Raw genomic sequence first — 11,873 nt, forward strand, 5'->3', positions numbered from 1 at the left:
GAGAACAGCCTGGATGTCTCTTGCAAACGAAAGATTTTTTTTATTTTATCTTGGTACACACAACAATAATAGTAAAATGAATAAACAAGCCAGCCTCATCACCAAAGTTACAAATGTTTGCGATTTTCACCATCCTGATAGTTAACAATTTTGTGTAAATGTTGGCTCTCAACAAACCTCCAGAGGGTGGCAATTGGAGGAATTCACACTTGTGTTTTTTGGATTCAGGTTTATTTATCACGTGTACATCGAAACACACAGTGAAATGCGTCCCACACTCACAAAATGCTGGGGAACTCCGCAGGTCGGGCAGCATCCATGGAGATGAATAAACAGTAAACATTTTGGGCCTGGACTCTTCTTCAGGACTGGAAAGGAAGGGGGAAGATGCCGGAATAAAGAAGGTGGGGGAGGAGAAGGAGGCTAGCTGGAAGGTGATAGGTGAAGCCAGGTAAAGGGCTGGAGAGGAAGGAATCTGATAGGATAGGACAGTGGGCCATAGGAGAAAGGGAAGGAGGAGGTGACCCAGGGGAAGGTGATAGGGAGGTGAAAAGAGGTGAGGCCAGAGTGGGGAATAGAAGAAGAGGGGAGGGGGAGGGAAACATCTTTACCAGAAGGAGAAATCGATATTCATGTCATCACGATGGAATATTGTTCGCATTACCAACCAGCACATCCAATACTAATGTGAGGGCAGCCCACAAGTGCCACCACACATTCCGACACCAACCAGGCATTCCTGATCCCACCATCTCCTGCTGCGGCTCAGTCTGTAGACTCTTTGTCTTGGAAGTATTTCTAGCCCCCTGGAGGTCAAATGATACTGACTGTCCAGAGGTGCCTTATTTCCGTCAGGATTAAACTGATGCCCCATCTGCTGCCTTGGGGGCCAGTTAGGAGATCCCATGGCATGGCTTTGAGGAGAAACAAGGGGCTTGGCCAGTAGTTTGACTTTAGACAGCACTACTGAACAAATTATCTGGCTGTTATTCTAACAATGCACATGTGGATGTGTTTTGTACACTGTAATAGTGGCTACATTTCTAAAGGCTGTCATTGGCTGTAAAATGGTGTGGAAGTCATGGGAGGGATGAGAACTGTTGCTACAGAAATACAAGTCTTGTGTATTTCCTTTCACTCCTTTCCCTACTCACGACTTTTAAAGAAAGAGGATCTGGAAGTTCACCCAGGAGCCTGAATAAGTAGTGAAAAGAGGGAGGAGATATTTGTCTAATTTTCCACATGCACATTGTTTGTATCAAATCAAATCAGCGAAGATTCTGCTGGGGGCAGTGTGGAAGTGTAATCTCCCTTCTGGCACTAACACAGTGTGGCCACAACTTACCAATCCTGACCCTAAAAGTTCAAAGTTCTGATTCTTATTTCAATTGAGGTGTGAAAGTTCTGATACTTATTATCAGAGTACATACATGTCACCACATACAACCCTGAGATTCTTTTTCTGCAGGCATGCTCAGCAAATCCATAGTACCGTAACTGTAAACAGGATCTGTAAACAACAGGAACTGTAAACTGACTATGCAACTGTAGATAATAAATAAATAGCAATAAATAGTGAGCATGAAATAACAAGATAAAAGAGTCCTTAAATGAGTGTAGTTATCCCCTTTTGTTCAAGAGCGTGATGGTTGAGGGGTAGTAACTGTTCCTGAACCTGGTGGTGCAAGTCCTAAGGCTCCTGTACCTTCTACCTGACGGCAGCAGCGAAAAAAGAGCACGGACTGGGTGGTGAGGATCTTTGACGATGGATGCTGCTTTCCTACGGCAACCTTTCATGCAGATATGCTCAGTGGCTGGGAGGCTTTTGCCTGTGGTGTACTGGGCTGAACGCACTCCCTTCTGTAGGATTTTCTGCTCAAAGGCATTGGTGTTCCCATACCAGGCCGTAATGCCGCCAGTCAGCACGCTCTCCACCAGACATCTATAGTACGTTTGTGGAATGTGGGAGGAAGCTGGAGCACCCAGAGAAATCTCATTGCTTTCATGGGGAGAACGTACAAACTCCTGACAGGCAGTGGTGGGAATTGAACTTCAATTCTTGTGTATTTGATACTTCAATATTAATTGAGTAACTTGTACATTTATTGGTTACAGAAGCATTGATTAAGCATTGTTGTTCATTTAAACAAATAATTATGGGTTATATGTAAAAAGTATGTGAATTGCATACATCTTCACGCTACCACGTGACACGTGTGCGCCTCGCTTAAAGTAAAGACGAAGGGACACCTGTATTCTCAGACTCTCCTCTCTTCCTTAGAATTACTTTAATGTGTTCAAGTAATGCCAATCTTTCAGCCCTTGCTGTAAAGCGTGGTGGTAACTGATGCTCTGGAGATAGGGGTGGAGGAAGAGGGAGATGGAAGTGAAGTGCAGGGAGAGTATGAAGAATTGGGGTGAAGGAGGAATGAGTAAAGGAAGCAGACGTTTGGCGGTAGGGAGTAAAAGGGAATTGGTGAAGGAGGTGGATAAACTGCTAAACAAGGAAACTGATCAAAACGAGGTTGTCAAAGTAACACTTATTATTTATTCTTGGCAGTGGGCTACAACGATTCTGGACATTGAGAGATCATTCCCCGTTTTCCTGAGGAAAGCATTCCGCTCCGGAGAGATGGTTACTGTGGGAATCAATTCTGATGGTACTCCAGACCGTAGATGGTGCTTCAGGTGTGAAAGAACTGAGAGTATTGTCTTCCTTTCCATAATACCACTGTAGTGGCTACTCGAACAACTAACACCACCTAGAGACCAAGCACAGGGGATGGGTTCATCCTGTATGACCTGCTCTCCAATCCAATAACAACAAGTTACAAGCTCTTAAGAAACAGGAGATGCAATTATCTTTCAGTTTCTTGACCCTGTTCCATCATTCAGTAAAATCTTTACCATTCCAATTCAACACAGTAGCGTAGTGGTTAGCACAACGCTTTACAGTACCGGTGAGCCGGGTTCAATTCCTGACATTGTCTGTAACGAGCTTGTACGTTCTCCCCGTGACTGCGTGGGTTTCCTCTGGGTGCTCCGGTTTCCTCCCACAGTCCAAGGGTGTACTGGTTGGTAGGTTAATTGGTCATTGTAAATTGTAATTGAGGAGTCGCTGGGTGTTGCGGCTCGAAGGGCCTATTCCACTGTATCTCAATAAGTAAACTAAACACAGCTACAAAGTCGAGGAGGCAGGTGTGTGGGGTTGAGTGGGATCCGGGATCAGCCATGATGGAATGGCGGAGCAGACTTGATGGGATGAATGGCCTAATTCTGCTCCTGTGTCTTATGGTCTTATGGTCAAAGTCGAAGAATATATTCGATCCTTTGTTAAGAAACTAGCGAAGCATACAATCTTGAAGTGATAAAAACTAATGAAACTAACAAAATAAACAATCGTAGTGTCTTAAATGTACTCAAGCTTTCTTCAATGTAATTGAACATAATCAAGTGAAGTTAAGTGATTTTAGATGTGATTATGCAGTCAACAAAAAAAGTATCAGCCCGGATCACTCCCTAATGACAAAGCATGAATATGTAACTAAACTCTTCGCTTTTACCTCACCCCCACCCGCGTGACTAACTACCCTAATAAGCACACAACACAGAACACAATGCAGATAGAGAACAGATACAACCTCTTTCTGCTAATGCTGCTGCTCGGCCAGACTCCGATTCCAGATGCTGTGTGCATTTTGCAGACAGTCAACCACCAAGCTGCCCCGCAGGCGCTCTGGGTTTCTTCTATATGCTAACGGTGTGGTGGTGGATTTATTGGTTGTGGTAAATTGGCCCAAGGGCCTGTGAGTAGCCGGAGAACTGAAGAGAGTTGATAGGCATGTGAGTTTACTGGGAATAAGATGGGGTATAGTAGTCAGCAAGAGACACTGTCAGAACTTGAACCCATGAACACCACCTCTCTACTTTCCTCTGCACTACTTATGTAATTTAACTATTATGTATGTATATTAATGTTTAAAAAACAGGATACTTCTTACACAGTGAATGGTGGGGCACTCAGGAGCGTGGTAGGACAAAGGGATCGGGGACTACAGCTCCATAATTCATTGACAGTGGTGTCACAGGTAGATAGGGTCATAAAGAAAGCTTTTGCCATCTTGGCCTTCTTAAAGCAAATATTGAGTATAGGAGATGGGCTGTTATGTTGAGGCCTAATTTGGAGTATTGTGTGTAGTTTTGGTCACCCACTCACAGGAAAGATGTAAATAAGGTTGAGAGAGTACAGAGAAAATTTACAAGGATTGTTGCCAGGACTGGAGGACCTGAGTTATAAGGAAAGACTGAATAAGTTAGAACTTTATTCTTTGGAATGTAGAAAATTGAGGTGCGATTTGATAGAGGTATACAAGATTATGAGGGGTATAGACAGGGTAAATGCCAGTGGGCTGTTTCCACTGGGGTTGAATGGGACCACAACCAGTAGTCATGGGTTAAGGGTGAAAGGTGAAAGTTTAAGGGGGACATGAGGGGAAGCTTCTTTGCTCAGAGGATCGTGAGAGTGTGGAATGAGCTGCCAGCACAAGTTCTGTATATGAGCTCGATTTCAACGTTTAAGGTAAGTTTGGATAGGTACAAGGATGGTAGGTGTATGGAGGACTATGGTCTCGGTGTAGGTTGATGGGACTAGGCAGATTAAATGGTTTGGCATAGACTGGATGGGCAGAAGGGACTTTCGGTGCTGTACATTTTTATGACTGTAAGAGGTGAATTGGATTGTACTGGGAGCTGGCATAATTTCAATGGGCCAAATGGTCTCCTGTATCAAAGGAAAGAGAAGGAAATATCCTCCATGCGCTTTTTTGCTTCAGGTGTGCAGGACCTTATTCATACTGTGGCAACGGGATGCACACAGCTCAGTGTCCCATGTTGTAGCTGGATTTTAAATTACAGCAGCTTCGACACCCTGCGTCTCTCCCCCTACAGTAACCACGACACCTGTCTCTATATGTATTCCAGGGTGGATGAGGTTAACTGGTCTCACTGGAACCAAAACGTTGGCATTATTAACGAAGACCCTGGCAGGAATGATATCTACCAATTTGACAGTGGCTTAAACCAAACCATGGGCCGTCTGCGCCGAGGTGAGTGGGATTTACGTCACGACATATACTTCACGTGTCTGGTGAATCAGTAAGCTACTGAAACACGGGCAACTGGAACCAGGGATCTGTGGGCACAGGTGTCCGTATGGCTTCCGTGTGCCCCACGAGTAAATGAGGGGAGAATGGGGAGTTGTTGACAGTGCTGGAGAGAGTTTGATCCACCGACAGACAAAAGAGGAAATGCTGAGCTGGTCAGGGTGAGATGGGCAGAACTTCTGCCTGTCATCCATCTGTGATTCTGGCTGGGTTTTTTCCCTCTCTCTCCTCTCCTCTCCTCTCCTCTCCTCTCCTCTCTATCTCTCCCTCTCTCTTCTTTCTCTCTCCCTCTCTCCCCATCATCCATCTGTGATTCTCTCTCTCACTCTCTCTCTCTTCCTCTCTCCCTGTCATCCATCTGTGATTCTCTCTCTCTCTCTCCATCTCTCTCATGGAGTAGTTGTGTAAGCTTTTGTTGTTGCTGATTAACTGGGCTCTGAAAGCTCACACTGGTTCCTCAGTCACATTTTATTTACTTGCTTGCAAGGAGAGCAGCCCGGCCCGGTCAGCACACCGTTTTGAAATCTGAACAGAGAAATGCCATTTTTATACAGAATAGACGAGCAGTTACAGATATTGATCATTTGGTAAACTGTGTATGTTCAAATTCCTTATTTGCAAGATCAATCACCATTCACAATACAGGTTTAAAAGTCAATAGAAACTACAAGCTAACAACCGATGATACTTTAAAGTGAGTAAAGTCAGTTGGTGTGTGTTCTTTGCATCTTTTTGTTACATCCTAATCTTGCCTCCGTTTGCCAAATCCCCCTGGTCCCCTGCAGTGCAAAAGGGAAGCTTTACCCTTCAAGGACCTTCCTTGGCTAGGCTGACTACACACAGTACCCTTGCCTAGACCTTACCCTAAGCCTCACCCTGTTGCAAACACCACATTTTCAGTCTCGGTGGGCCCTCGTCCGCAGTGCATGCTGGGTTACGGATATCCCATTCCACAACAGGCGCTGGCGCCTCAAACTGACCTCGTAACCACCAGGAGTCTAAAAGGAAAGCTGCTGCCAGGCAACACTCAGATGCTTGTGACTCAGCAAAAGTTGCAGCCTCATCCATACCAGAACTGGTCATGCCTCTGCTTTATGTTCCCAGGCCTTGATGGAATGAGAGCTGTTGGTAATTCACAATATGCACACATGGGTGCTTCCCCCCCACCCCACCCCACATCTTATAATCTTAACTTTGGCACCATTGGAATAGGACTGATTTTTAGAAGAATTTGTTTGTGTAGGTCACACATGCTCCTGATTGCAAAATGGAAACTGAATTTATGCCTAAGGCATCACAGCCCCTGCTTTGCCAAAGAATAAAGAAACCTTCAAAAGTTCAGGACTAACCTGAAATAGCCACTCCTGATAATGTAACTGGACATGAAAACAAAAGCCTTGATGTTTTCCGTTAAGGACATGGTCTCCAGCATTGCTGAGATGAGCGAGGAGTTTGTGAGGCAGCCCGTGGGCAGTTTTACATTTGTTAGATCTGCTGTAGTGCTCTCGAAAGTCCCTGTTCTCCTCTTGAGGACGATCCGTTGCACACACTGGAATTCTCTTTATTAAAACTTCAAAAGGTCTGCCAGCTGCCAGCGCAACGAACTTTCAAAAAAATGCCAGCCCATAATAGAAGTTCATTTATTATGGGGGATTCATTAAATCTGCTCTTATCTGTAAAGTTTTAGTGAGTTTACTGTGCACGGAGCCTTGAAACTGATCTCATTGATGTACACTGCATTCTCCATTCACTTAGATCGCTGGTCAACTGTTGTTCCTCGAGTTGTAGAGCTGAATAAAAGTTCCCGGCCTGACGATTATGTGGTCAGAATGGAGCATGTTCCCATGGAAAGGAAGTATGGATACAACAATTTACATCAAAATAGCCATGGGAGGAAGGATGAAACTCATATATAAATTATGGCCAGCGTGTACTTCGTTTTATGATGGACTATCAAAGCCAGAATCAAATCAAAAACTAAGTAGGGTCTCTTGCATTTTCCATTGGTTGCTACAAAATACACCCTGTCCTTTACCATGATCTGCAAGTGGTTCACGACTCTCCAGTGTATCTTGGAGGCATTCACTGTTCACCCAAGGCTGTTGGTGACGTTATTTGTTATCCTACTCAAGCCCTTCTGGGTCCAGTGCCTGGATGAACTGTCAATCTCTCCAAGCCCGTGGATCCATGATGGAATATAATAATGGCACGGGCAATATGTAAGAAATAGAAACATGTCCCTCGTGTATGTTCCGATAAGTTCCTGGCTGACCAATTTACCTCAGTATTACTTTTCTGCACTTAGCCCCAATCTCTCAATTCCCTTAATATCTAAAAACCTGTCAACATCTTTTTAAATAGATTTTGTTACAGAGTTCTGGGTGAAGAAATTCCTCCTTGTCTTTGCCTTGAGAAAAGTTTATGAGTTGGAAACTTTATAACCTGTTGGGCAAAAGTTTGATGGAAACTGGGTGATTTTGGTAACGGATGTCTGGGCCATTTTTCTTTCCAGTGTTTCTGCTGAATTCGTCCCGAAAAATTGGGCAAAATTGCTAATGAAAGTTTTTATAATCGTAAGTGCAGTTTTTAAACAGATCTTCTGGTGGGAATCTTGCACTGTGATTTTGATTCCTACAATGCATTGTACAGGTCACTTAAACTATGTGTTATAATTTATTATATCTGAATGAAAAGGAGAACCTCATGGCATCAGAAGAGGTAAAAATCTTCAGTGCAAAATAACTGCATTTGATTAAGTATTGATGCTTTTCATCTTTCTTAATTGTTTTGTTCTAAAGTCTTCATATTACATTTTCTATACTTTAGTGTTACAGAAAGGAAGGTGTTGTGCTTGTGGGATCCCTGGACTCAGTAGCAGATACAGGGGGTCATGGATAGCAATGACTCAGAAAGAGTTTACCATGACCATGACCCAGCTCTCTCACTGTCCAGGGTAATCTATGGTGTTTAATTGAATGACCCCATTGGGACCTGACTTTGTGTTAAGGTTGGTTGGGTCCTCAGGTCTTCGGTCAGAGGACGGATCAGACTGGCAGTAACCATCTGGGTAAATGGAGAGACTCTTGCTTGAGGGTTGGGGAGCAAGCTTCAAAACGTGGAAACTTAATGGAGCACCAATGGCTTGAGAGGGTCACATCACACTGAGTTCATGGGGTGAGAGGTGATTGTTGGTGAGGAATGGATTGGGTGAGCAGCAAAAACAGGGTCCCCAGTCTTGGATCAGGATGTAATTATGTATCTGAGCTGATCTGTAATTTTCAGGAACGATGGTTAAAATCCTCCTTCCCCTCCCCCTCGTACCCCATCTGTTACTTATTTTTATGCACATATTCTTTCTCTCACTCTTCTTTTTCTCTCTCTGTCCCTCTGAATATACCTCTTGCCCATCCTCTGGGTTCCCGCCCCCCCCCTTGTCTTTCTTCCTGGACCTCCTGTCCCATGATCCTCTCGTATCCCCTTTTGCCAATCACCTGTCCAGCTCTTGGCTCCATCCCTCCTCCTCCTGTCTTCTCCTATCATTTTGGATCTCCCCCTCCCCCTCCAACTTTCAAATCCCTTACTCACTCTTCCTTCAGTTAGTCCTGACGAAGGGTCTCGGCCTGAAACGTCGACTGCACCTCTTCCTAGAGATGCTGCCTGGCCTGCTGCGTTCACCAGCAACTTTGATGTGTGTTGCTTGAATTTCCAGCATCTGCAGAATTCCTGTTGTTTGCATTAAAATCCTTGTTTGGTCTAAACTTGTCATTGTACATTTGGCATGTGAATTGTATTACTGGTGACAAATGTTACATTTACAATGTTGGGAAAGAATAGAGTCTGAAAATAGAAATCGCATTTTAACCCTTTCCAGAATTATAGCAGGACCGTTTTTGGGCTGAGAAATACACAATCTACATAGAACTATAGAACAGTACAGCACAGAAAAGGCCATTCGGCCCACAATGTTGTGCCAAATCAGCAAAAAAGCTAATTGATAACACTCAAACACTAATCCCTCCTACCTACACCATATCCATATCCCTCCCCCTCCATCTTCATCTTCCATCTCCATCTTCCTCCATCTGCCTATCCGAGCGTCTCTTGAAAGCCTTTACTGTAATTGACTCTACAACCCTTTTCATGCCATGGACCCCTGTTGTTGAACCAGGAGCCTGTGGATCCCAGGTTGGGAACCCCGGTCTAGAGCAATGCCGATGGGTTGATAGAAACCTCCTCAGACTCAAACTCTTTGGGAAACTCTCAGAATTTTTTGAAGTTCCAGTTTCCCCTCAGAGTAAATAATTCTGATTCATTAATTTTGCCCAAGTCACTGTTATGGGCTTCAAGATTCAGAGCACAGGGGTCAATCATTACCATAGGGCATAAATTAGCTTTTCTACCCGCTGCCATAGTGCCGCTGCTTTTAGCTGAGTTGTGCCCAGACCAACAACCGTGCCTTGTTGCTCTGTGATACGTCACGACTGTTCAGTATGATGGCACTTTCCACCATTCTCGATTTCCAACTCATGAGAAAAGGATTACTCCCACCGAGCCTCAGCTGGTCATTTGGGATGCAGCCAAGCTGCAGAGACCCGTGCTCAAGTCCTTGAATTACCTTCTATTTCCAGGGGGTGCAGGATAAATAGGAGCAGTTATCAATCGCACCGTGTCTGACTGGTCCAGAACGGGCACAGCTATCTGTGCAAGTGTTTATTTTTTAAAATAAATCTAATAAAGGTATGTTTGTAAACCCAGGAATAATTTCAGTGTAATGTTTGTTATAGAGAATATCAACTAAAATGTTTACATTTGCATAATAGAAAATACATATTGATAATTACACTCAGTGGCCACTTTATTAGGTACAGGAGGTTCCTGTATATTTTTGCTCTTCTGCTGCTGTAGCCCATCCACTAGGTTCGATGTGTTGAGCAATCAGAGATGCTCTTCACGTGGTTATCTGAGTTACTATCAGCTTCCTGTCAGCTTGAGCCAGCCTGGCCATTCTCCTCTGATCTCTCATCAGCGAGGCACTTTTACCCACAGAATTGCCGCTCACAGAATGACGATTGTTTGTCACACCTTTCTCTAGAAACTCTAGAGCAGGGGTTCCCAAACTGGGGCCCATGCTTAATGGTATAGGTCCACAGCATAAAAGAGGCTGGGAACCCTTGCCCATGAAAATCCCAGAAGATCAGCAGTTTCTGAAATACTCAAACCAACAATCATTCTGTGGTCAAAGTTACTAAGATCGCATTTTGTTCCCCATTCTGGAGTTTGGTCTGAACAACAACTGAACCTCTTGACCATGTCTACATGCTTTAATGCATTGAGTTGCTGCCTCATGATTGGCTGATTAGATATTTGCATTAACGTACAATTAACCCAATCAAGTGACCACTGAGTGTATATGGTGGCACTCAGATCTTTTGCATCATAATTAAAGATCATCATAGCTTGTCACACCAGACAGCCAGCCACTCTAGTGTTGTTTGGTTGACGTTGAGCAGGTCAGTGTCAGCTACATCAGGTGAGAGTGGGCAGTTGCGCAGAACGTGTTCGATGTTCTGCACCCTTTTGCCATACTCACAGGATTCGCTGGTCTTTAAACCCCACTTCACCATATTGTCTCCTGTCCTACAAACTCCCGCTCTCACTCTGTTGAGAGTGCACCACTTCCGACTGTCAAGCCGTGCCCCGTCTGGCAACATTTCTGTGGGGTCTTGCATTATGTTGTTTCGTGGGGTTCTGGCTTCTGTTTGTTGCCAGAGGTCAATCCTGTGTGTTTGGGGGGGATGTTCCGTGCGGTAGTTCCTCCACTGTAGCAAAGCTTTTCCTCGAGTTTAGACGGCTGGACACTGGCACATGATGATGTAGTGGGTGCCGTGGATCCGCGTTCTGTTTACCTTTTTCAATTTTTGTTGTAATGTGTCTTCGGACCTCTGGGGGAGCAATGCCTGCAAGTCCGTAAATGATGTTAGTGGGTGTGGGGCACAGTGTGCCCGTGATTATTCGGCAGGCTTCGTTAAGCAACGGGTCTATTTTTTTCGCTTAGGCTGATCTGCCCCACACAGGTGCACAGTATTCTGCAGGTGCATAGCAGAGTGCTAGGGCAGTTGATCTAAGATTAGCTCCCCATTTTGTGCCTGCTAATTTTTTCAAGAGAGGATTGCAAGAGCCAACTTTCCCTCGGAGTTTTTGGATGTGGGTGGCAAATGAGAGCGTCCTATCCAGTGTCACGCCCAGGTAAATTGGAGTCGGATGGTGTTTGAGCTCCTTCCCACACCAGAAGATCTTGAGTTTCCGAGCTGCTTCTCGATTCCTCAGGTGGAATGCACACACTTGAGTTTTTGATGGGATTTGGGTTCAGAGACCATTTTTCATAACACTGCTTCATTGCTTCGAGGGCTGCTGTAAGTCGTACTTCAGCTTCTTGGAAGGAGTTAGCTTGTGTTGCTCTGCATAGACAAACCTGCGTGTGTTAGGAAAGGTTGGTTGGTCGTTTGTGTAGACATTAAATAAGTAGAGCTGCCAGGACTGATCCCTGTGGTAGTCCGTTCTTTTGTGGACACCATCTACTCTTAATTCCATTCATTTCTACATAAAATCTACGATTTTCTAGGAGGCTTCTTATTACTTTGACTGTGGTTTCGTTCTTTAACATTTTAGATAATTTCAGTAGAAGGCCTCTGTGATTCACAGTGTTGAGTG

The 11,873-nt window shown here is 44.5% G+C and overlaps 1 protein-coding gene across 1 annotated transcript in view; it reads left to right on the plus strand.

The window, feature by feature from the left end:
• trpv4 (transient receptor potential cation channel, subfamily V, member 4) overlaps positions 1–9,841 on the plus strand; it is a 144,863-nt gene extending 135,022 nt beyond the window's left edge. The window contains exons 14-16 of the mRNA XM_072247607.1: positions 2,561–2,688; positions 4,981–5,105; positions 6,918–9,841. Of these exons, the coding sequence (XP_072103708.1) occupies positions 2,561–2,688; positions 4,981–5,105; positions 6,918–7,078 (414 nt within the window). The 3' untranslated portion in view covers positions 7,079–9,841. The remainder of the gene's footprint in view (positions 1–2,560; positions 2,689–4,980; positions 5,106–6,917) is intronic.
• Positions 9,842–11,873: the final 2,032 nt, after the last annotated feature.

This window comes from Mobula birostris, chromosome 31, assembly GCF_030028105.1.
Source record: "Mobula birostris isolate sMobBir1 chromosome 31, sMobBir1.hap1, whole genome shotgun sequence".
NCBI classification, from domain to species: Eukaryota; Metazoa; Chordata; class Chondrichthyes; order Myliobatiformes; family Myliobatidae; genus Mobula; species Mobula birostris.